General features: G+C 36.8%; 1 protein-coding gene across 2 annotated transcripts in view; it reads left to right on the top strand.

The window, feature by feature from the left end:
• Positions 1 to 26,735, top strand: part of Vwa8 (von Willebrand factor A domain containing 8) — a 443,736-nt gene that overhangs the window by 14,628 nt on the left and 402,373 nt on the right. For both annotated transcript variants that reach the window (XR_015445839.1, XM_004844253.3), the window contains exon 2: positions 5,286 to 5,363. Coding sequence is in view for 1 of the 2 variants with exons in the window: in XM_004844253.3 (XP_004844310.1) it covers positions 5,286 to 5,363 (78 nt within the window). In the remaining variant the exon portion in view is untranslated. The remainder of the gene's footprint in view (positions 1 to 5,285; positions 5,364 to 26,735) is intronic.

The following is a 26,735-nucleotide window of genomic DNA, read 5'->3' as shown; positions in this document are numbered from 1 at the left end:
GGTCAGAGTGTATGATCTTCTTGGTAATCTTGTGCATTCTATTTGCCAGTATCTTAGTAAGGATTTTTGTATCTATATTCATTAGTGAGATTGGCCTACAGTTCTCTTTTTTGGTTGGGTCTTTATCTGCTTTGGGGATCAAAGTGATGCTTGCTTCCAGGAATGAATTTGGGAGTATTGCTTCCCTTTCAATTTCATTGAAGAGTTTAAACGGTAGTGGCAGTAGTTCCTCTCTAAATGTCTTGTAGAATCCAGCAGTGAAGCCATCAGGGCTTGGGCATTTCTTAGTTGATAAATTTTTAATTACATTTTCAATTTCACTGGTTGATATTGGGTTGTTTAGAAGTTTTAGGTCTTCTTCGTTCAACTTTGGTAATTCATATGTATCTAGGAATCTGTCCATTTCTTCCATGTTTTCCATCTCATTGGCATATAGGTTCATTGGCATAGGTATTTATGATCCTCTGGATTTCTGCCAGGTCCATTTTAATTTCACCCTTTTCATTCCTCATTGCATGGATTTGGGCCTTTTCTTTCTTTTTTCTGATAAGATTGGCTAAGGGTTTGTCAATTTTGTTGATTCTTTCGAAGAACCAACTCTTGGCTTCATTAATTTTTTGTATCGTTCTGTTTGTCTCCATTGAATTGATTTCTGCTCTGATCTTTATAATTTCCTCCCCTGTATGAGCTTTGGGTTTGTCTTCTTCTTTTTCTAGAAGCTTGAGGTTCAGCATCAGGTTGTTTAATTGCGGTCACTCTGTTTTCCTAATATGAGTATTCACTGCTATTAATTTCCCTCATAAGACTGCTTTCATTGTGTCCCATAAATTCTGATATGTTGTATTGTCATGTAATTGAAGGAATATCTGATTTCTTCTTTAATTTCCTCTGTGACCCATTGGTTATTCAGAAGTGTGTTGTTCAATTTCCATGTGTTTATGAAATTTTTGTAGTTTCTTTTGCTATTGATCTCCAGTTTCATTGCACTGTGGTCTGATAATATACAGGAGATAACTTCAATTCCTTTGCACTTAAACATGTTCTATAAGCGAGTATGTGGTCCATTTTGGAGAACGACCTGTGTGAAGCTGAAAAGATTGTGTTCTGATTTTGTGGGGTGGAAGACTATGTAAACATCTGTTAAGTTCATTTGTTCAAGTTCGATTGAGTTCTAGTATTTCATTACTTATTTTTTGTCTACTTGATGTATGTATTTGTGACAGTGGGGTATTGAGGTCCCCCACTACTATTTTATTAGTGCATATATCATTTTTCATGTCCGTTAGTATTTGTTGTATATAGTTGGGCACACTAGCATTTGGTGCATATGTATTTATGATTGTCATCTCTTCCTGTTGGATCATTCCCTTTACAAGGATGTAGTGTCCTTCTTTGTCTCTCTTAATCAGTGTTGGTTTGAAATTCACTTGATCTGCAAAGAGGACAGCTACTCCTGCTTTTCTTTGGGTTCCTGTCCTGTGGAGTATTGTTTTCCACCCTTTAACTTTCAGTCTATGAGTTTCTTTTTGAATTAAGTGTGTTTCTTGTATGCAGCATATTTTTGGATCTTGCTTCTTGACCCATTCTGCCAGTCTATTTCTTTTGATTGGTGAATTGAGTCCATTAACATTGATGGTTATAACTGATACGTATTGACTTATCATTGTCATGACTTTTTCTTTTTGTTGGATTCTCCCCTTTTACATTTAATTTCTTGTTGTGCTCAGTGGATTCATTCTGCTGGGCTTCCTGGTGTTGTGATCCTCATTGTCTTTTCCTAGGATTTTGTTTAAAATTTTTTGGAGTGCCTGTTTGGTATTCATGAAGTTCCTAAGGTGCTCTTTGTCATGAAAGTATCTTATTTCTCCATCAATTTTGAAAGATAGTTTTGCAGGTACATCAATCTGGGTTGGAGGCTGTTTTCCTTTAGGGCTTGAAATACATCACTCCAAGCTCTTCTTGCCTTGAGGGTTTGCATTGGGAAATCTGCTGTGATGCTGATGGGCTTTCCTTTGTATGTGATTTGTTTCTTTTCTCTAACTGCTTGTAGAAGTTTGTTCTTCTCGTGGGTTTCTGGAATCTTAACAATTCTATGCTTATGTGTAGATTTTTTTGATCAAAGCTAGTTGGGAGTCCTATATGCCTTACTTATCTGTATGTCAAGTTCTTTTCCCCTGCTTGGGAAGTTTTCTGCCAGTACTTCTGTGAACAGCCTTTTCATGTCATCTGCACTCTCTCCTGTTTCTTCATTGCCTCCAGCCAGTCTTGTGTTATTCTTCTTTGCATGGTCTAGCAGCTGCTGGATTGATTTCTCATGGTCCCTTACAATTTTAAAGTAATTTTTCTTTTCCTTGTCCCTAATTGCAATCTTATCTTCTATATCTGAAATTCTGTCCTCACATTGGCTCATTCTGCTGCGTAGACTTTCAATGGAGTTTTTAATCTCCTGGAAATCTATTTGGATCTGTTTTATGGATTCCATTTGTTTCCTATGTTGGGATTCCATTATGTTCCTGAGCTCCTCTGTAGATTTATTAATCATGTTTTGCACTACTCGCACAATCTCTGCTGTTATCTGAGAAATTATTTTTGATTTCATTTTTTTCCAGATCCTCTTTTGTGGCCAGTTCAGAGAGTCTAGGTGGTTGAGTATTAGTGTGTTCCATCTCAGCTGTTTGGGGTTGCTGTAGGTGATCTGGTTTTGAGACTTGTTTATGTGTCTTCTCATTTCGACTGGGGGAGGGGGGGTTCATGGTTCACCTCCTCTGCAGTTTCAGCGGTGGAACAGTGGCCCAGAAGCCCCTTCCTGTGCACTCAGAGCAGTGGTATGGCATCCCGGAAGTCCCTTTGTCTGCGGTCGGTCGGTGGTACTTGTGTATCTCTTTCTATGCTTAGTGGTAATTTGTGTTTTCTGTGAATTACCTGTTTATTCATTTAATCTATTTTTCTCTTGGTTTGTTTTTTCTTTTTGATTTGCAGGTTTTAATATATTCTGAATCATCAGTTAGTTATATTTTAACTATTTATGGTAACTATTATACAGTAAATTTTTAATGTTGCAAAGTATTTTGTCTTTTCCTTTGCTTAAGAAATTCTGTTCAAGTTCACAGTCACATCTATATTTTTGTAATTCTTTTATATGTATTTTTCAATGTTTATAAGATTGTTAGTGTATTTTGAGTTTATTTTTGTGAGAAGTGTTACTTGGGAATTTTACCTCAATTAAAAAAAAAATTTGGTAGCTAATTGTCAGGCTCCCTTCCTTTTTGTAATAAGAACTGGTGCCAAAAAATGTCCTCATGTTTAAGTAGTTATTTGTATCAATTTTGTCAGGATGCCATATAATTACAGTCTATAAGAAGTGAAATAACATTTATAAAGACATCTTATTTGAAAATACTGTAGCTATAATTCTTTATAACCATCTAATAAAGGTTATTCTTATATTTGTAAGCAATGATTCCATTCTTTTATTTGTAAGTAAGCTTACCCTTTTAACAAAAAATCTACTTTTTCTTTCATGGATTAAGGAAAATAGCCTAGCATAATCTGTCAACCAATGCCTGGAAGAAATTAAGCTTTATTATACAGTACTGTGAGACCTTGTAGAATACCAGGATTTTGAGTATGTTAGAATTGTATCACCTGGAGCGGTTGCTTGGACAGATTGGTGGACCTCTCTCCAGTTTCTAATTCAGTGGTTTGGGAGTGTTTGCTTTTCTAACAAGTTCCCAGGCGATGCTGATGCATTAATAATCTCTATGATAGATGGAATGAAAACAGTTTATTGGTGGGAGGAGGAATGAGAGCCTGGTCAATTATGGAGCAAGTTTGCAACCTTTGGAATTTTTGTCCTCAATGTGTTTTTTCTTGCTTCCTTCTGGCTGATAATTTAGGACTTAAGCAAGACTTAGCTTTGTATGTTATGTTTATCTTTTCTCAATTTACTATATATCTATAAAAAAAATCTCTTCATCTGTAAAAACTTTTTCATAGATTTACAGACTTTCTCATTTGTAAATCTCTGTCTCAGAGGACTATTTTGGGGTTGTGCAAAGTACTTAGAAGATAGTAAACATACAGTAAGGCTGTTGTTATTATTACCATGATTTAAAGTCTTGGTTTTTAGAATACCAAACTGACCATGCTGAAAGATGAGTTTTGCTCAGAGTCCTTTTTCTGAGTGTCTTTGAGCCATCTCCAAATAAAGTTCCAGATGGTGCAGATGGTGTTAGGATGCCTATTTTTCAGTAGAAGAGAGCAAAGCAGAGAGGTTTTTCAGTTTAGACCTGCACTTTATATCAGTCCAAAACTAATGTCAGTTTTAAAAATAGCAGTTACTGAAGACTTTTGTTCTCTTGTACTTGTTTCATGTAGTTTTTGCCACTTGGGCCTTTGTTCCTTTTATGGACCTAGAAATATTGAATTTGGGGGGTAGGTTGCTAGAGTGCTTGAAATTGTATGTATTAGAAATGAGGATGTATAAAGATATAAAAAAGGTTGAAGATATGTGTTAAGGACTTGGATTATCTTAAAATGTGTTCTGTATTTTATTTGCCTGTTTTAGCATTGCTATTAGCAACAAAATAAAGCTGGGTAGTAAATTTTATTGCATTTCATCTTTTTTTTGCCAACCTAATGCTTGAAATGTGAATTTCATCTCTGCTTGTCTTAATCATTTTCGTTGCTGAGACAAAATACCCAATACTCACAAGTTAAAGGAAGAAAGACTTATTTGGCTCATAGTTTGTAGAGATTTCAGTCCATAGTTAGATGGCTGTGAGGCAGGGTGGCATGGCAGAGAGGCATCACAGAGGAGAAACAGTTCTAAGGCAAAGCAGGCAGATGACAGCTGGCAGCAAACAGTAGCAGCAGAAGCAGTAGCAACAGCTTCTTTCTGTCCCTTTGTATTCTATATAGGCTACCCCTCTTTTGGATGGTGTCATTCAGATCTTTGCTAAACCACATAATGGTATAATCCACACACCCTTAATCCCAGAACCACACCTGTAATCCACATTCAAGTATCCTAGATCTAGCCACCTCCAAAAAGCCCCACCAATGAGTGATGAGGCTTTGGGGGGGACGTCTAGATTAAAAACCATAACAATGCCTCACTTCTCCTTGATGCAACTTACACTGTGAGTAGAAGTTTTAGAATATTATTTGACATAGATACGTGCATTTCTGAGGTCTCTGTCTATAGGTCAGGAGGATCATTATTGCCAAAGGCATAGTATATATCACTTGTCTCTTGTAATGATATGTTTCTTTACTCTTTTTAGGTGATACAGTTCATATTGGAGATGTATCCTACAAGTTGAAAATGCCTAAGAACCCAGAACTTGTTCCACAGAACTACAGTAAGAAATATTTATGAATGAATAAACGTTAACTTTTATTGTGGGAATTTTCACATGTACACAAAAGTAGAATGAATGGTATAAGTCTAATATACTTATCATCCAAATTCAATACTTATTAATAGTATGCTAATTTTTATCTGATTCTCATATTTTATTCTGGAGTATTTTAAACCTATCACAGACATCCTATTATTTCACTTGTGAGCATTTAGTAAAAAAGTTAATTTTTCTCTCAGGTATTCTTTTTACTTGTTATAAAGTTTTCATATAATACAATGCACAGATTTTAAGTTAATTTGGTTTTGACAATTTTATATACTCTTATAACCACGCAGATTACTTTTTATCACCTCCAAATGTTTTTTTATATCCCTTCCCTTTACCCTGGAAACTATTCTCTCTTCTGCCATTAGTTTGGCCTATTCAGCTTTATATAAATAGAATCATATAGTGTGGCTCTATATGTATTTGTGTGTGTGTATCTGGCTTCTTTCCTTTAAGAGATTGAATCTGAGATTCATCAGTGTTGCTGCACCTATTTGTTATAATTTCTGAATACTACTCCATTGTCCAAATATACCACAGTTTATTATTCATTCTCTTGTTGACAGACATCTGCATCACTTCTATTTTGGGGCTGTTACGAATAAGGTGATATTAATGTTTCTGTATAAGTTTTGTGGTCATAGGCTTTCAGTTCTTTTGAGTACCAAACTGGCACTTGAATTGATGTGTCGTAGGTTAGGTTTCTATTTACATTTACAACACACTCGCAAACAATTCTCTAAAGCAGTTGTACTATTTTACTTTTAACCAACAGTAGTATTCTACATTCTTGTTAACATTGGTATTTTTAGTCTGTTTGATTTTACTTATTCTACTAAGTATGAAATAGTAACATACCATGTTTTGTTTTATAGATTTTATGGCGATATAATCCATAGAGTATAAAATTTACTTTTTAAAAGTGGTTAATATATTCAGAGTGGTGCAGCCACACCACTGTCTATTTTCATCACCCCTAAAAAGAAGCCTCATATCTATTAATATTTCCTACCCATTTTTTCCCTTTTCTCATCCCTAGACTCATCAATCACCACTATTCTTTGTTTCTATAGATTTGCCTATTCTGTACACATCATATGAATGGGATCATATAGTTTGTGGCCTGCATATCTGACATTTCACGTGATGTAATGTTTTCTTTAATATTGTAGTGTATGTTACTACTTTGTTGCTTTTTATGACAGAATTATATTCTTTTGTATAGATATTTTCCATTTTGTTTACCCATTGATCAGTTGATGGACAGCTGGCTTCTTTTCATTTTTGGTCTATTCTGAATAATGCTGCTGTAGTTTTTATATGGATTATATGCTTTCAGTTTTCTTGTACATATACCTAGGAGAGGCATTGCTCAGTCATATAGTGACTTTAACATTTTGAGAAATTATCAACATGTTTCCAAAGTAGCTGTACCATTATAAGTTTCTACCAGTAATATATTGTGTTCCAATTTTTTCATATCATCACTAACACTTGTTATTGTCTATCTTTTTATCATAACTATCCTCATGAATTTGTCTTTTAAGCCAGGACTAGAAAAGGACAGCCAAAAACATTTTTATGTTGTTTATTTTCTTATGTTGTTTCCTTTACTCATACTTGTTACTTCTTTCTGTGGAATTGAGTTACCATTTAGTGGGCTTTCATTTCAGCCTGTATTTCTTGTGGCAGTTCTGCTAGTGATAAATTCTCTCATTTTTTGCATATTTGGAAATGTCTTACTTTATTCTTTGTATTTTGAAGGATAGTTTTATTGGATATAGAATTACTGACAATTTCTTTTAGCACTTTGAATATGTCATTTTACTACCTCTGGCCTCCCTAGTTTCTGGTAAGGAGTCATTTATTAATCTTATTAGGGATCTTCTCTACATGATGAGTCCCTCTTCTCTCTGCTATAAAGATTCTCTTTTTGGCTTTTGATAGGTTGATTAGGTTGTGTACTATGGTTTGGCTGTGGTTTGTTCCCCAAAAGTTCGTGTCCTGGAAACTTGATTCCCAGTGTGGCGGTGCTGAAGGATTGTGAACCTTTCAGAGATGGGTCCTAGTGGAAGGTAATTTGGTCATTGGGGAAACTGCCTTCAGAAGAGATTAATGCTGGTTTGTGGAGTGAGTTCCCAAGGAAATAAGTTGTTAAAAGAGCAAGACTGACCTTTCCCCACTCTTTGTTTTCCTGCTTTGCCATGGATCTCTCTCTCTCTCACACTGCTACTGTGATGCCCTCTGCTGTGCTGTGACATAACCAAAGGGGCCCTCACCAGAGGCTGAACAGATGGGGTTGCCTGTCGTTGGACTTTCAATCTTGAAAATTGTGAGCTAAATAAATTTCTTTGTATATTACCTGGCCTTAGATATTTTGTTATAGCAATGGAAAATGGACCAATATAATGTGTATAAATGCTGATCTCTGAATGTATCCTATTTAGATTTTATTAAACTTGGATGTTTTTGGACATTTTGTCAATTTGGCAAGATTTTAGACATTATTTCTTCACTATTATTTCTTCCTTCCCTCCTTTATATCCTTCCCATTATATTCATGTTGATGAACTCGACACCCTGCCCATTTCAAATCTGTTCATTTTCTTTATTCAGTTCTCTTTGTGCCTCTTAGGACAATCTCACTTGATCTATCACCAAATTTGCTGATTCTTTCTATTATGTGCTCATATCTAATACTGAGCCTCACTAGTGATTTTTTTCTCCATTTCACAGTAGTTTTCAAGTTCATAATTTCTATTTTGGTTTTAAAAACTCTCTAATTTCATAGTGACTTAATTCTTTAACCATGGTTTCTTTTAATTTTTAGAGGATACTTGTAATAGTTGGTTTAAAGTATTTGTCTGCTAAGTCATATATCTTGCTTCCTCAGAAACAGATTTTATTTACTCCTTTTTTTCTGTGTATGAACCATACTTTTTTATTTCTTTGTTTTTGTAATTTTGTTGTTTTTGAACATGCACATTTTAAGTAGTATATTATGGCAACTCTGGAAATCAAATTCTCTTGTTTCTTAGGATTTGTTCCTTGTGTTTCTGCCATTTGTTTAATGACTTTCATAGGCTTTTTCTCTAAATTCTCTATTCTTTGTCAAATGCAGTCAGTGCAATTTCTGCTTGATTGGCTTAGCAGTTAGCTAGTGATTAGAAAAATTTCTTAAATGCCTTAAGATAATAATTTTCTTGGCCTTTGCAGCACTTTCTGCAAGCACTTGCTTTGAAGCATGATTTCAGGGCTCCGCAGGCAGCTAACAATTGTGTCCTGACCTTTGCTTCTGCTTTTGTAGACCCTCAAGGTCAGCCAGAGATAAGATCTTTCTCAGATAGGCCCTTCTTAGGATTTGCCTGGATTTGTACATAGCCTGAGATTCCCAGTATATACTGGAGCTTTTCAAAGCCTCCTGTAAACATTTCTTTCCCAATTTTTTCTGTTAAGTTTTTTGATTATTCTTTTGTTAGTTCCAATTAGTACCATCATCTCAGGCAACTGATGGTAAACAGTTGTATTTGGTTTTTTGGTCACATGTCCTGAAGTAGTGCTGTGTAAACAGTGTGAGTTCTGAGTAGGTTAAAGGCAGATTCAAAGAATGAAGCTTTACAGAGAGCTTCCAGGTGGCCAAATAGGGACACTTCTCTGGGGATGGGGCTTTTGGGGTACACCAATCTTTTCTGTCCCCTTCAATGGCTCCAGGCTGCTTACTTTTTACTATGATTATGGGTGGTTGGTTTTTAAGATAACTGCAGGGCATGGGAAATGGGAACGGGATGAAGGCAATTAAAATACTCCAAAGTTCACTATCCTTACTGAAGTTCAACCGGTTTTTTTTAATAAATACTTGTCAAACTATAGAAATCCTTTTGTTAATTTCAAGAATTCTGAAAAGGTTAATTTTGACAATATTTTCCATTGTGCTCATTTTTTTTTTTTTAATGGAGGAATGAATTTTCAAGAGTTTTTCTCCATGTTATTCCAGTAGTGTCTGTGCTATCATTGTGGTTTTAATTTGCTTTTCCCTGATGAATAGTGATATTCAAGATATTTTCCTATGCTTACTGATTTTCACAGGAATATCTGTTAAACTCATTTGTCCACTTAAAAATATTGAGCTATTTGCCTTTTCCTTATTCTTTTTCGTGTATTATGGATACAAGATGTATTATGAGCACTTTTTCTCAGCCTATTTGCTTAGTCATCTTTTTCATGAGTATCTTGGTTGGTAGTAGTTTTGATTACATTTGATTTTTCTAATTAATTAAGTGATTAATGCTCATTGTGCTTTAGAAATCTTGTCCTACTTGGTTGTGAAGATATTTTTTTCTATTAAATTTATACATCAGTTTTATTTTAAAAGGATAGGCCCATTTCATTTTAGTCAGTTGTAAATTCACTGGCATAGTTTTTAAAAACTGTAGTCTGTGAGGCCCAAGTATTTAGCTCCGTGGTGTTGCCACCTGCCTCACAAGCACAAGGTCCCGAGTTCGTTCCCTGGTGCCAAAAAAAGCAACAATAAAAAAACCCTATAGTCTTTATTATTCTTTAAATATCTGTAGATTCTATAGTGATAAATCTCCTTTATTTCTGATACTAGAAATTTGTATTTTTTTCTCCTTTTAGTTAGTCTACTAGAGGTATATTAATTTTTCAAAGAAGCCTCATTTGATTATTGATTTTTTCCTATTGGTTATCCATTTGTTATTCCATTGATTTCTAAGCTTTAATGTATATTTTTTACTTCAGTTCTTTTTCTGACTCCAGCTCCACAAACCATGACAAACTGTGGACAATCTCTCTTTTCTGTAAAGTACCAAATTTTTGGATTGTTAGAGAGCTGTCTTTGCCAGGCCTGTATTCTGCAGTTTGCTACTCAGGTCTTTCTTGTCCTGTTGCCCTGTTTTCAGACAAGAGTTCACTGAAGGCCAAGAGTGTTTATTATCAAAGGGATTTTTGAAGCAATTTTTCTTTTCCTGGTCACTAATTGCAATCTTATCTTCTGTATCTGAAATTCTGTCCTCACATTGGCTCATTCTGCTGTGTAGACTTTCAATGGAGTTTTTCATGTCCTGGAAATCTATTTGGATCTGTTTTATGGATTCCATTTGTTTCTTATGTTGGGATTCCATCATGTTCCTCAGCTCCTTTCTAGATTTATTAATCATGTCTTGCACTAGGGGCACAATTTCTCCTGTTATCTGAGAAATTATTTCTGATTTCATTTTTTCCAGATCGCCTTTTGTTGCCAGTTCAGTGTGTCCAGGTGGTTGAGTATCAGAGTGTTCCATCTCATTTCCCTTTGGGGTTGCTGTAGGTGATCTGGAAGTCTGGTTTTGAGACTTATTTATGTGTTTTCTCATTTCAACTGGGGCAGGGCCCTGTTAGCGCCTGCACGGATTACCTCCTCTGAGCTGGGTTAGGTGGGACAGGGGCCAGGAGCAGCGGTAGGGATGGTGACCCAAAAGCCCTTTCCTGTGGGCTGGGAGCAGCTGGAGGGATGGTGGCTGGGAAACCCCTTCCTCTGGACCAGGAGCAGTGGGATGGCGGTTCAGAAGCCCCTCCCTCTGGGCCGGGAACAGTGGGAGGGATGGTGGCCTGGAAGCCCCTTCCTCTGGGCCAGGAGCAGCGGGACAGAAGGTGGCCCAAAAGCCCTTTCCTCTGGGCTGGGAGCAGTGGGAGGGATGGTGACCGGGAAGCCCCTTCCTCTGGACCAGGAGCAGTGGGACGACGGCTCAGAAGCCCCTACCTCTGGGCTGGGAACAGTGGGACTCAGTACCTTGGTCTGGTGGTCTGGTGTCCTCTGCGACTTTGTAGTGTGGAATCAGGTGGCTGCCTGTCTGCAGCGGGGTGATTCGGTGTCTTCCGCGTCACTCAGGACCTCGGTAGGGCGTTCCCAGACCTGCCTGTCTGCAGCGGGCTGATTCGGCCTGTTCTGTGCGACCTATCAAAGAGATTTTTATACTCCTAGCCTAGAAATATCCTTACGGAACTGGTATTTGCTCCTGGATAAAGATCTAAGGGCCTGGGTGGAATTTCTGTCACATCTTCTGTTTCACTACTGGCCTCAGGGGATTGTTGCCTTTCACTAAGGAAGGGTCCAGCATGCTTTAAAAAGGATTTCTCTTGGGCTGGGGATTTAGCTTAGTGGTTTTGCTGCCTGCTGTGATCCCTGGTACGAAAAAAAAAAAGGATCTCTCTTGGCTTCTGTTCTTCAGAGGAGCGCCAGTCTTTGCCTTCACCTTGGACATCATCTCCTGGGTTCCAGTGCAGACTCTTCTGTTTCAGGCCCAGATCTTTCAGCCTTCCAGTGACATAGAGTCTTCAGCCTTCCTGTATAGTCTCATTGGCTTCCTAATACAGACTGACATGGGACACTGCAGTGAGCTCCAGACCTTTGACTAAATCCTCCAGTTTCCATTATGCACACAGACACTCTGCACTCTTCCTTATCCGACTCTTAACAGTCACCTGAAGAGCAACGAGAAGCAGAGGAGGTGAACCTTCTGGGCCACCGTACCACTGCCCCCAGTGCCAAGTAGTAGAGCCACCCCCAGTCCAGAGGACGTGAACCTTCTGGGCCGCCGTACCACTGCCCCCAGCACCAAGGAGGTGAGCTGCAGGGTCATCAGCAGTACACACACACCCCATATCCCCGCCCCTGTTGAAATGAGACGACACTTAAGCAAGTCTCCAAACCAGACTTCTAGATCATCTAAAGCAACCCCAAAGGGAAATGCGATGTAACAATTTGATACTTAACCACCTGGACTCCCTGAACTGGCAACAAAAGGGGATCTGGAAAAAATGAACTCAGAAATAATTTCTCAGATAACAGCAGAGATTGTGCCCATAGTGGAAGACATGATTAACAAATCTAGGGAGGACACAGATAAAAAAATACAGGAGCTGAGGAACATGATGGAATCCAAACAAAGGAAACAAATGGAATCCATAAAACAGATGCAAACAGGCCGGGAATTTAGCTCAGTGGTTCCACTGCCTGCCTCACAAGTGCAAGGACCTCAGTTTGATCTCTGGTACTAAAACCAAAACAAAAACAGATGCAAACAGATTTCCAGGACATGAAAAACTCCAGTGAAAGATTACACAGCAGAAGGAGGCCAATGTGAGGACAGAATTTCAGATACAGAAGACAAGATTGCAAGTAGTGACCAGGAAAAGAAATATTTTTTTAAAATGGTAAGGGACCATGACACGCCAATCCAGCAGCTGGTAGATGATCTAAAGAAGAATAATATAAGGCTGATTGGAGTCAATGAAGAAACAGGAGAGAGTGCAGATGACATAAAAAAAACTGCTCACAGAAATAATGGCAGAAAACTTCACAAGCAGGGCAAAAGAACTTGACATACAGATAAGTGAGGCATATAGGACTCCAACTAGTCTTGATTAAAAAAAATCTACACAGAGGCATATAATAGTTAAGATTCCAGAAACCCAATAGAAGAACAAAATTCTACAAGCAATTAGAGAAAATAAACAAATCACATATACAGGAAAGCCCATCAGGATCACAGCAGACTTCTCAATGCAAACCCTCAGGGCAAGAAGAGCTTGGAGTTACATATTTCAAGCCCTAAAGGAAAACAGCCTCCAATCCAGATTGATGTACCCTGCAAATCTATCTTTTAAAATTGATGGAGAAATAAGATACTTTCATGACAAAGAGCACCTTAGGAACTTCATGAAACCAAACCAGCACTCCAAAAAATTTTAGACAAAATCCTAGGAAAAGACAACAAGGATCACAACCCCTGGAAGCCCAGCAGAATGAATCCACTGGGCACGACAAGAAATTAAACGTAAAGGGGGAGAATCCAACAAAAAGAAAAAGTCATGACAATGATAAGTCAATACGTATCAGTTATGACCATCAATGTTAATGGTCTCAATTCACCAGTCAAAAGAAATAGACTGGCAGAATGGGTCAAGAAGCAAGACCCAACAATATGCTGAATACAAGAAACACACTTGATTCAAAAAGAAACTCATAGACTGAAAGTTAAAGGGTGGAAAACAATACTCCATGCAACAGGAACCTGAAAAAAAGTGGGAGTAGCTATCCTCTTTGCAGACCAAGAAGATTTGAAACCCACAGTGATTTAGAGAGACAAAGAAGGACAGTACATCCTGGTAAAGGGAACAATCCAAGAGGAAGAGATGACAATCATAAATATCTATGCACCAAACACTAGTGCACCCGACTATATAAAACAAATACTAATGGACATGAAATATCATATAAGCATTAATACAATAGTTGGGGAACCTCAATACCACACTGTCACAAATAGATAGATCAACTAGACCAAAAATAAGCAATGAATTACTAGAACTCAATCAAACTCTTGAACAAATGAACTTAACATGTTTACAGGCTATACCACCCCACAAAATCAGAATACACATTCTTTTCAGCTGCACATGGGTCATTCTCCAAAATGGACCACATACTCACGCATAGAACATGTTTAAGTAAGTGCAAAGGAATTGAAGTTATCCCGTGTATATTATCAGACTATAGTGTGATGAAATTGGAAAGCAATAGCAAAAGAAACTACAAAAATCTCATAAACACATGTTAATTGAACAACAAACTTCTGAATAGCCAATGGGTCACAGAGGAAATTCAAGAAGAACTCAGACATGTCCTACAATTAAATCACCATGACAGTACAACATATCAGAATGTATGGGACACAGTGAAAGCAGTCTTACGAGGGAAATTAATAGCAGTGAATATTCCTATTAGGAAAGCAAAGCGAGCTCAGTTAAACAACCTGATGCTGAACCTCAAGCTTCTAGAAAAAGAAGAGCAGGACAAACCCAAAGCCCATAGGAGAAAATTATAAAGATCAGGGCAGAAATAAATGCAGTGGAGACTAAGAAAACAATACAAAAAATCAGTGAAGCCAAGAGTTGGTTCTTCGAAAGAATAAACAAAATTGACAAACTCTTAGCCCACCTTATCAGAAAAAGGAAAGAAAATGCCCAAATCCATGCAATTAGGAATGAAAAGGGTGACATTACAAGAGACCTAGCAGAAATCCAGAGGATCATAAATACCTACTTCGAGAACCTATATGCTAATAAGATGGGAAACATGGAAGAAATGGACAGATTCCTAGATATGTATGAATTACCAAAGTTGAATAAAGAAGACTTAAAACTTCTAAACAACCCAATATCAACCAGTGAAATTGAAAATGTAATTAAAAATTTATCAACTAAGAAATGCCCAAGCCCTGATGGCTTCACTGCTGGATTCTACAAGACATTTAGAGAGGAACTACTGCCACTACCGTTTAAACTCTTCAATGAAATTGAAAGGGAAGCAATACTCCCAAATTCATTCCTGGAAGCAAGCATCACTTTGATCCCCAAAGCAGATAAAGACCCAACCAAAAAAGAGAACTGTAGGCCAATCTCACTAATGAATATAGATACAAAAATCCTTACTAAGATACTGGCAAATAGAATGCACAAGATTACCAAGAAGATCATACACTCTGACCACGTGGGATTCATCCCAGGGATGCAGGCATGGTTCAACATGTGCAAATCAATCAATGCAATACACTATATCAATAGAGTCAAGGACAAAAACCATATGATCATCTCAATAGACGCAGAAAAAGCATCTGACAAAATCCAATACACATTTATGATAAAAACCCTAAAAAAACTGGACTAGACGGTCTCTACCTCAAACTGATAAAAGCCATCTATGAAAAACCAACAGCCAATATCATACTAAATGGACAAAAATTGAAATCCTTCACACTAAAATTGGGAACAAGACAAGGATGTCCACTATCACTACTCCTGTTCAATATACTTTTGGAAACATTAGCCATGGCAACTAGACAAGAGAAAGAAATAAAAGGAATAAAGATAGGAAATGGAGAAGTCAAATTGTCATTATTTGCAGATGACGTGATACTCTATATGGAAGACCCCAGGAATGCCACCAAAAGTCTTCTAGACTTAATAACCAAATTCAGTAGAGTAGCTGGATACCAGGTCAACACACAAAAATCAATAGCTTTCCTCTACCTGAACAACAGACTCACTGAGACAAAATAGGGCAAACAATTCCTTTCACAATAGAATCCAAAAAACTGAAATACCTAGGAATCAACCTAATGAAAGAAAGCAAAGACCTCTTCTCTGAAAACTATAGCACTCTGAAAAGAGAGATTGAAGACGAGATCAGAAAATGGAAAGACATCCCATGCTCCTGGGTAGGAAGGATCAACATAGTGAAAATGGCCATACTTCCAAAATTACTAGATTCAATGCAATCCCATTGAAATTCCAGCAGCATACTTCACGGATCTTGAGAAAACAATCTAAAAATTCATTTGGAACAAGAAGAGACCCAGAATAGCAAAAGCAATTCTAGGTAACAGAGACATGCCAGGGGGTATCACAATCCCCATCTTGAAACTATACTACAAAGCCACTGTGATAAAAACAGCATGGTAATGGCAAAGAAACAGACCTGAGGACCAGTGGAACAGATTAGAAGATACAGAAACAACTTCAGACACACTCAGTCACCTGATCTTTGACAAAGGAGCCAAACACCCTCACTGGAGAAAAGATAGCCTCTTTAATAAATGGTGCTGGAAAAATTGGGTTTCAACTTGTCAAAGACTAAAACTGGACGTATATCTCTCACCATGCACTAACCTAAAATGTAAATGGTTTAAAGATCTAAATATTAAAACAGAAACTCTAGACTGGCTGGAAGAGAGTTAGAGAAGAACTCTTGAAGACATTGGTGTAGGAAAAGATTTTATGAACAAAACCTCAGTTGCCCATGACCTACCACAAACAATCAACAAGTGGGATCTCTTCTTACTAAAAAGCTTCTGCACAGCAAGAGAAACCACCAGCAGTGTGAAGAGACAACCCACAATGTGGGAAAAAATTTTCACGAGCTGTTCCTCAAACAAAGGTCTACTATTTTGAATCTATAAAGAACTTAAAATAATTAGACCTCCCAAAATCAAAGACCCAATCCAAAAATGGGCATCTTAAATGAAGAGACATTTCTCAGACAAAGAAGTAGAAATAGCAACTGAACATATGAAAAAATGTTCAACATCACTGGTCCTTTGAGTGATGCAAATGAAAACAATGCTGAGATTCCACCTCACCCCAGAAAGAATGGCTGCTATCATGAAATCAACCACCACCAATGCTTGCGGTGCAGTGGGGAAAGAGGAACTTTTCCACTGCTGGTGGGAGTGTCCACTGCGGATATCAATATGGAGATACCTCAAAGAAGTAGGACTGGAAGTCCCATTTGAGCCAGCAATTCCCCTCCTGGGTATTTTCCCCAAAGAATTAAAAGAATCATAGCACAGTGATATATGTACACCCAGGTTCATAGCAGCACCATTTGCAATAGCGAAAACTTGCAAGCAGCCCAAATGCCCATTAACTGGAGACTTGATAAAGAAAATGTGGGATTTTTTTTTACAAAATAGAGTACTACTCAGCCATAAAAAATGAGAAATTAGAGACACTTATAGCTAAATTGATGCATATTGAGGCCATCCTCTTAAGTGAAATAAATAGGACACACGTGTAAATACTGAATAGTTTCTCTAGTGTGAGAAATTGAAAGTATAAATAAGAACTAAAAGTATACCAGATAATGTGAAATAGGAAGAAAAGGGGAAAGGAGAAGGGGAAGTGGGAGGGAAAGGGGAAAGGAAAGAAGGGAATGGAATTTATATGAGAAAATGAAAAAATGGAAATAAAGTTGCTGTAAATAGGTGTTGAAGGGAGGGCAGTGGAATGGGGAAAAAAAATAAGAACCAAGAGAGATTATGTAAAGGTGCAAATTTCCAATGATGTATTTCATTATATTGTATACCTAAAATGTACCAATAAAATTAATTAAAAAGAAAAAGGATCTCTCTCAGCTCCTGCTGTGTCTGCTTTAGTGTAAACTTTTGTGCACTTGCATTTGGTAATGGCTAGTGGAAAGAGTAGGTGGGGCGGTGCAGGTTTTCTCTGTTGTGGTGCCTGCTCTGAATATCAGTTCCTCATGGTAGCCCATGTATGGCCAATTGTAAGTTTGTTGAAAGTTCAGTTTGTGTGTTTTGAAACCTTTATGACAGATTCTTCCTCCTCTAGGGAGGAGGAAATGGAAGCTTCCACCTCCACTGGTGATGGAAGCATATGCATCTGTGTTCTTTTTGGAAAGGGCATATTACTTTCTAGAATTTTGTTAACTTAGGTTTCTTTGCATTCTTAGCTCTATGATGAGTTTCCAGAGACTATGATTTTTACAGATTAACTGATTTGGTGTGGTTGTTAGGTTGGAAGTGAAATTCTCTTGCAGGTCTCTGTATGCTAACTGGAAGTGGGAGTCAAGAACATTTATTTTTAATGTTCATTATTTAATGGTTATGTCTAAGCATATTATTGTAATAGACAGGTTTTCTTTTCTGGGGGTAAGACTAAAGACAAATTCTTCAGCAAGTTGTTATACTTGTCTAGAGAATAATTAACAAAATAGATTTATAATACATTATAAGTCATGGATACATGAAAATTTTTTTAAAAGGACAGTTTCCCCCTGATTTCTAGGTCTTGTGATTGTAGCTAACTTTTTATATTAGATTTCAGGGATAAGAAATAATATCACTTCTTAATAGACAATAGGAAAATGTGTATTTAGTTTGAGTTTTGTAACAAAATGACTGCTGAGCTGGAAATTATGTTTAAAAATGTGGCTGTACTAGTTTTTAGTTATATGAATTGCATTATGTAATTTAACTGCAAATATCCTTGACGGTAGGTGATTATTTCAACTGCATGGATATATTATAAAGATTAAATCAAATAGCATAAATGAAATGTGTAGGACAGTGCCTGACTACTCAGTAAGATTTGCTATGAAACCATTCCCTTAGTCTCTTGATTCTTATTACCTTTCATTTCCCATTATTTTATACCTGTGAGTGTCACTGTTTGGATATGTAGATAATTTAAGGCTACTATGATTGTGCTTAAGAAATGTGCTAAAAACAGTTTAGTCTTCATCAGTCTTTCCCTTAAAAATTGAACCTGATATACATTTCATCTAGATATGATTTTGTATTTGCCCTCAGCTAGGTTGTTTGTAGGACTCTAAATGGCAGCCCGCACTTCAAATACATTTCGGTTTCCTTTCAGATATCAAACTTATCACCTTTACAACATAGAAAGAATGTTGACCTCTTCAGTCTCAGACATAAAACAAGTTAATACCTGATAGATTTTGTCACAGTCACAAATGTGTAATCATTTTTTGAATCTTCTTAGTAAGTGAAAGAATCTATAAAAGTATCTATATTACCTTAGCTTTAAGGGTTCAATGGATTTTAGCAATGATGTGCGTTTTAAAACTTGAAAGCAGATCCTTGAATGAATATATTTTCATATTTTGCAAATGACTGAGAGGCAATTAAATGGCTGGTTGAGATTAAGCCTCAAAGTGTAAAAGTTTCTAAATATAGCAGAAGTTAGCCAGGCATGGTGGCATATAATCCCGGTACTCTGGGAGGCTGACATGGGAGGATTCTAACTTGTGAGCCCAGCCTGGGCAATTGAGCACTTTATTGAGATCCTGTGTCAAAATAAAGAAAGGCTAGGGATGTAGCTCATTGTGAAGACTCTGGATTCAATCTCCAGTACTGCTAAAATCAATCAATCAATTCTACATTTATCAGTTCTACATTTATCTCTGTATCTATATCTGCACTATCATAAATTATGAAAAACTTACAGAAGCTACAACAGCAACTGCAAAACAATCACTACAACACTACAGTATTTTCTTGTTTGTATACTTTAGATTTTAATAGTTTTCATGTATCCCTTATAAAATCAAAGTGAATTTTCATTTATTTTGTGTTATTAGGATCTTACTCTTTGAAATTTGCTTGAAGAGTTTATATTGAAAGGAGTTGAATAGTCTGTAGGTCTGAATTTGTATTTTCATGAATACTAAATCATTTTTTTTTTGGTACTGGGGATCAAACTCAGGACCTTGTGCTTGCAAGGCAGGCAGCAGCACCGTTGAGCTAAATCCTGGCCCTGAATTCATATTTTCTTATGCTATCCATCATTTTTCCTTCCATTGTCACAGTGTCATTATTTATTGTTTCATGTATCAATATGATGGTAGCTTATGTTTTATGCAGTAGTAGATGATTACATTGTCTTTATGGATAGTTATGTCCATTTGTGAGAAGTTTAACTTCCGATGGAAGTGGCTAAGTCAACCAAAATCTTACGTATGTGCGTAAACATGAGGTTGTAGCTATGTATGGATTGGACAGATAAAATATATTTCACTATCCAACATGTTTTTTGTGCATCCGCTTATTGTGTTATGTTCAGCTGTTGTATTTGTTGAATTCCTTTCTCAGGGAATATTTCCAGAATGCTGGTTCACTGTTGCTATAATAACATTTGATTAGAGATTAGAGATTTTGGGTGGTAATCCCATAATTCTAGTCACCTAGGAACCTGAGGCAGGAAAAATCCCAGATTTGAAGCCAGCCTGAGGGATTTAGTTTGAATCAAAATAAAATTAAATAGGGCTAGGAATGTAGAACAGTATAAGGTGCTAGGTTCAAGCCCTAAAACCTCCTCTCCTCCAAAAAAAGAGATTGTAAGGGAATTTTGATGGATTGTTTTTCTTTGGAGTTTGGAAAAAATATTTTTAAGTACTTTGGAAAATGTTTTGTTCAAGTTTGATGTGCTATAACTTTCTTTCCTGTATTTATTCCTCTGCTGAGCTCATTCTAAAAATCTTTTGAATTTTGAATATTTAATATTTTCAAATGAGGTATATAATATACAATGATAGATTTCTGATGAAGAAAGGAAGTTTAGCAATTTTTATCATCTTTAAAAGTATTTCAGAGCTATGAAAGTAGGACTAGAACAAAGAGATTAGAAGACAATTAGTATTGAAACCTAGATTTCTTGACATCACTTTTGTTTTCCTTTTAAAGCCTGCCACAATGTTCACAGCAACTTAAAAGCTATTCTTGATTTTCTTTAGAATTAACCTTGTAATGGAAACAAGAATGGTATGTTAGAAAATTCTTTTGAAATTTAAAAGTCTGAAAGATTATTAAAAAATACTAAATTAGTTTGAAGAATGGCAATGTTATTTTCTTTCTTTCTTTTTCTTTTGGTACTGGGGATCGAACTCAGGACCTTGTGCTTGCGAGGCAGGCATGGTGCTACTGCGCTAAATCCCTGGCCCTGTTTTATTTCTATCTTTATCAGTGATTGGAGCACTTAAAATTACTATTGTTTTATAGCAATGAAAAAATAAGTATCACAATGTTGACATATGAACTCTGATTCTCATACTTAACGTATGTTTTATACAATGATAGAAATTCTCCTAACTGGGGCATGTAATTCCTCACAATGAATATATTCATTATGTATCACAAGCGTGATATCTATCTCTATATCTCTATCTATCTATCTATCTATCTATCTATCTATCTATCTATCTATCTCTTCTTTTTCCTAGCCCCTGCATCCCTAGATCCCCTTCTCAACTACAAAAGGTCTACTGCCCCATTTCCTATCATCTTTTATTTTATTCTTTAAATTATTTATGGTTTGAGTTTCTCATGTAAAAGAAATCATGCAATATTTAACCACTGTTTCTATATCTTGTTTAGCATTATGGTCTCAAGGTGCATCCATTTTCCTAAAAATGAGTCACATTATCCTTCTTTATAATTAAGTAGCACTCAATATATAAATTTCACATTTTTTAAATCCAGCTGTTGATGGACATATAGGTTGTTGCCAAGATTTAGCTATTGTGAGTTGTGCTGCTAGAAATATAGCTATGTATGTATCACTTGTAATGTTTTTAACTCTTTCAGAAAGATATCCAGAAAGGAGATAGTGAGGCAAATGGAAATTCTATTTTTAGTTTTTTGAAGTGTCTCTGTACTGATTTCCATAGTGGTTGTATTATAGACAGTTAAGGTAGATGAAAGTGTTATAGGCAGCCGGACAAGGCTAGACCCTTGAGAGAGTCAGGGCAAAGGTAAAAACACCTTACAATTGTGGCGAGAGGCACATGTGTTAGAGAACAGGTCTCAAGATAAAGACAAATGACTAACCTTAAGATAAGTGGTAACATCTGGTCTAATGAAGTCTAGATAAACATCTGTCACCTCTGCAGGTGACCGAGACCCTTGGACTCATCCTTTACTAAAAAGTTCTTTGTTACTTCCACATACACTTGCTACGTCACTTGCTTCCCCATTGGATCAATATTACCTAAGCAACTATAGTTATAATTTTATTGATTGAGCATAGCTCTAACCCATGTTGTACCCATGTTTGTGCTCTATAAAATTTCCCCTGAGAAGTGGGGTCCTTGGCAACCTATTTTCAGGCCCCCTCCTGCTTCTCAGGAGCTGTACCTTTCCCCGTCAATAAATATTTCCTACTCTTAACCTTGGTTGTTCCTAGAATTCATTCTTTGATTTTAGTGAACACAAACTTGGCATATCAGACATCTAACAGGGTAAGAGTTATAGTATTTCCCTCATATTTAGAAGTTCTGATATCATTTCTGTCAGGTAAAAGGGCCGAAAACCAAGACCAGACCAGGCCACAACAAGCCTTTATTAGGGGAATAGATCTGCCGGGCTGTCTCTGAACAAAGGAGAGACAAAAGCAATATGGCCAGGGCAGGGAGTCTTTTATAGAGACTGGGGTGGGGTTTGTAGGGGCTGAGGTGGGGTTGAGTGAGGTAGTGACTAGGGAATGGAGGAGCTGGTGATGTCACTAGGTGGTGGGAGGTGATTGAGTATTAGGTTACTTTCTAGGTGGGAACACGGGCATGCTGGGAAGAAGGGTTTATTCTTTGGTGGGAGCAACCATCTTGGCATGATGTCAGACAGGGGAGGGGGCAAGGCACCATAGGAAGAGGGCAGCTACTATACATAATAGCTGCTGAGGTAGTGGGAGGCCCATCAATTTCTTATATCAGTTGTATTAGTTTATGTTCCCCCCAACAGTGTAGAAAGGTTCCTCCCCTCTACCCATGCCCCACTGGCCAAGATATAGTATTTGAATTCTTGTTGATAGCCTTTCTTACTGGAGTAAGATGGACTCTAGTATTGTTTTCATTTGCATTTCTGTAATGGCCAGAGATGCTGAACATTTTTTCCTGTACTTATTGGTCATTTTTATTTTTTCTTCTGAGAAATCTCTATTTATTTCAATTGCTCAATTTTTTTTTTTTTTTTTTTTGTTACCGGGGATCGAACTTGGGACCTTGCACTTGTAAGGCAGGCAGCAAAACCCCTAAGCTAAATCCCTGGCCCTCAATTGCCCAATTTTTGATGGAGCCTTTTATTTTGAAGAATCTAATTTTTTTTTGAGTTCTATCTATGTTCTAAATATTGGTTCTGTCTGAGGAGTACCTGGCAAAGATGTTTTATCTTTGTTTAGGTTGTCTCTTCACTGTGTGCAAGTTTCCTTTGTTGTGCAGAAGCTCTTAAATTTGATATGAGCCCATTTGTTGATTCTTGGTGTGATTTCTTGTGCAATAGGTCTTCTGGTTCAGAAAATGCTTACCTATGCCTATGTCTTCAAGAGATTTCCTATTTTTATCTTCTATTAGATTGTTTCTGTTTTGGTATCTAGATCTTTGTTCCTTTTTTTTTTAGTACAAGGTGAGAGATATGTGTCTGGATTTAATCTTCTGCTCCTGGATAAACCAGTTTTCCCAGTACCATTTGTGAAAAAGCCTATCTTTTCTCCAGTGTATGTTTTTGGTCACTTTGTGAAAGATAGACAGCTGAATGTGCTTGAGGTTTTTTTATGCATCTTCTGTTCTATTCCATTGATCTGCATGTCTGTTTTTTGTGGGTTTTTTTGGTACTGGGGTGGTTTTTTTTTTTCAAATCACTATAGCTTTGTAATATAATTTGATATACAAGATTATAATGCCTTTTGCTTTGGTCTTGTTGCCCAAGATTGCTTTTGCTATTCTCGTTCTCTTCTGGTTCCATGTAAATTTTAGTGTTTTTTCTAATTCTGTGAAAAATAATGTTAGTATTTTGATTTGGATTGCATTAAATCTCTAGATCAGTTTTGGTAGTATGGTTATTTGGACAATATTGGTTCGGCCTATCCAGGAACAAGGGACAGTTTTTCCATTTTCTTATGTCTTCTTTAATCTCTTTTTTCAGAATATGATAGTTTTTATTATATAGTCTTTCATTTTCATTGTTAGGTTAATTCCTAAGTATTTAATTTATTTTTGAAGCTATAGTGAATTTGATTATTTTCCTAATTTCTTTCTTGGTGTGTTTGTTGTTAGTGTAGAAGAATGCTATTGATATTTTTGTGATTATGGTGTATCTTGTTGCTTTGCTAAATTTATCTATTAGTTCCTGGAGTCTTAGGTGGACTTTTGTTTTTGTTTTTGTTTTTATTTTTGGTCTTCTATGTATAGGATCATGCCATCTGTAGGTAAGGATACTTTGACTTCCTCTTTTCCTTTGGTATTCCTTTTACTTATTTTTCTTGCCTGATTGCTGTCATTAAGATTTTGAATACTGGGTCAGGGTTTAGCTCAGTGGTCCCGCTCCTGCCTTGAAAGTGTGAGGTCACAAGTTGGATCCCTGGCACAACAAAAACAAACAAACAAACAAAAAACAAAATAAAGTAAATATGTAGCTCTTCTAGACCTTTAAATGGGAGAAAAAATAAAAACTAAGATGCATCATATTCTGGAACAAACACCCAATGATAAATGTAAATGTATTTTATACCTAAAATGTACCAATAAATATATATATTAAAAAAAAAAAGATTTTGAATACTATATTATACAGGACTTGTGAGAGTAGACACCCTTGTCTTGTTCCTGATTTTAGAGGAAGAGCTTTCAGCTTTTCTCCATTTAGTATGATGTTTGTAGCAGATTTGTCATAAATAGCTTTTATCAAGTTGAGATAAGGACCTTCTATACCTATTTTCTTCAGGGTTTTTATTATGAATCAATGTTGGACTTTATCAAAGGATTTTCAGCATCTCTTGAGATGATTATATGATTTTTGGCCTTCTTTCTATTTATGTGCCATATTACATTTGTTGATTTACGTATGTGGAATCACCCTTGCCTCCCTGGGATGAAACTAACTTTGTCACAATGTATGATCCTTTTAATGATTTTTTGCATTCTGTTTGCCAGTATCTTGTTGAAGATTTTTCTACCTATGTTTAATTAAGGAAATTGGTAGTCTTTTTTTTTGTTAATTTGTTTTTCATTTTTGGTATCAGGGTAATGCTAGCTTCAAGCAATGAGTTTGGCAGTACTCTTTCCTTTACTGGAAGAAGTCACATGCCTCTTGCTGGTGATTCCTCAATTTGTGTCTTCATTCTGTGCTGGCTGTATGGCTGCTGTCTCTTGATTCTTCACAATCCAGTGCTCTTTGCTTTGCTCCAGAAGGGGAACCAAGTATGGCTTAGAGATAGACCATTTCTTGGCTTCTAGGTGGGAGGTGGGGGTTGTCAAGCTTCCTTCCTAGTCATCCCTCAGCACCTGATGTTTGACAGCGTGGCAGTTTCTGAGGGAGAGGTGGCTGTAAACTAGGGTATCTCAATTCTCTTTCCTTTGAAATCTCAACCTCCAGGTGCTAATGTGGGCTTATTCACAAGGAGACTGCAGGCTTCATTTTGGACTTCCAGGGTTTCCAGTACTCTTCCTTTGGAGCTCCCACCCCTGAAAGTCACAGGGTAACTAACAGAGCCTGTGGTGGAGTGACATCAGCCTCCATAGCAGAAGAGATGATGAGACATATTCTTTTTTTTTTTTTAATTCTTTTATTGGTACATCTTAGGTATACAAATGTTTACGTTTATCATTGGGTGGTTGTACCTGTACATGATGTATCTTACACCCCCTCCACCTTTCCCTATTTACATAGATTTTTGTTTCCATTTTTTTTTCTTTTCTCATAATTTTTCCTTTCCCTTCTTCCCCTTCCCCTTCCCCTCATGCCACCCCGACACCCTTTTACCTTTTCCTATTTCAAATTATCCATTATTCATTTTAATCATTTTCATTCTTATTTACACTTTCAGTTTCTCACACTAGAGAAACTATTTGGTATTTACACGTGTGTTCTATTTATTTCACTTAAGAGGATGGCCTCAATATGTGTCCATTTAGCTATAAATGTCTCTAGTTTCTCATTCTTTATGGCTAAGTAGTACTCCATTTTATAAAAATTGCACATCTTTATCCAGTTTCCAGTTGATGGGCACTTGGGCTGTTTCCAAGCTTTAGCTATTACGCACTGTGCCGCTATGAACATGGGTGCACATATATCGCTGTGGTATGATTCTTTTAATTCTTTGGGGAAGATACCCAGCAGGGGAATAGCTGGGTCAAATGGGACCTCTAGTCCTAGTTCTCTGAGGTAGCTCCATACTGATTTCCACAGTGGTTGCACCAGTCTGCACTCCCACCAGCAATAGAGAAGTGTTCCTTTCTCTCCACACCCCCACCAGCATTTGTTATTGGTTGATTTCTTGATAGCAGCCACTCTTTCTGTGGTGAGGTGGAATCTCAGTGTTGTTTTCATCTGCATCTCTCGAATGACCAGTGATGTTGAACATTTTTTCATATATTTATTTGCTGTTTTTACTTCTTTGTCTGAGAAATGTCTGTTCATTTCGGATGCCCATTTTTGAATTGGGTCTTTGAATTTGAGGGGTCTGATTTTTTTCAATTCTTTATATATTCTCGATAGTAGACCTTTGTCTAAGGTACAGCTGCTAAAAATTTTTTCCCACATTATAGGTTGTCTCTTAGTTCTGTTGGTGGTTTATCTTGCAGTGCAGAAGCTTTTTAATAAGATGAGATCCCAGTTGTTGATTCTTTGTGCTAGCTCCCATGCTACTGAAGAATTGTTCATAAAGTCTTTTCCTATGCCAATGTCTTCAAGAGTTCTACCTAACTTATCTTCCAGCAAGTTTAGTGTTTCTGTCTTAATATTTAGATCTTTAATCTACTTCGATCTTAGTTTAGTGCATGGTGATAGGTATGGGTGTAGTTTTAATCTTTGGCAGGTTGAAATCCAGTTTTTCCAATACCATTTATTAAATAGGCTATCTTTCCTCCAGTGAGGGTGGTTGGCTCCTTTGTCAAAGATGAGGTGTCTGAGTATGTTTGGAGGTGTTTCTGCATCTTCTAATCAATTCCACTGATCCTTGGGT

The sequence above is a fragment of the Heterocephalus glaber genome, unplaced genomic scaffold (genome assembly GCF_053883595.1).
Source record: "Heterocephalus glaber isolate CG9 unplaced genomic scaffold, H.glaber_assembly_v1.0 deba00001666, whole genome shotgun sequence".
Taxonomy (NCBI): Eukaryota; Metazoa; Chordata; class Mammalia; order Rodentia; family Bathyergidae; genus Heterocephalus; species Heterocephalus glaber.
The sequence above is the reverse complement of the archived record's forward strand: the minus strand, read 5'-3'. Positions and strand labels throughout refer to the sequence as shown.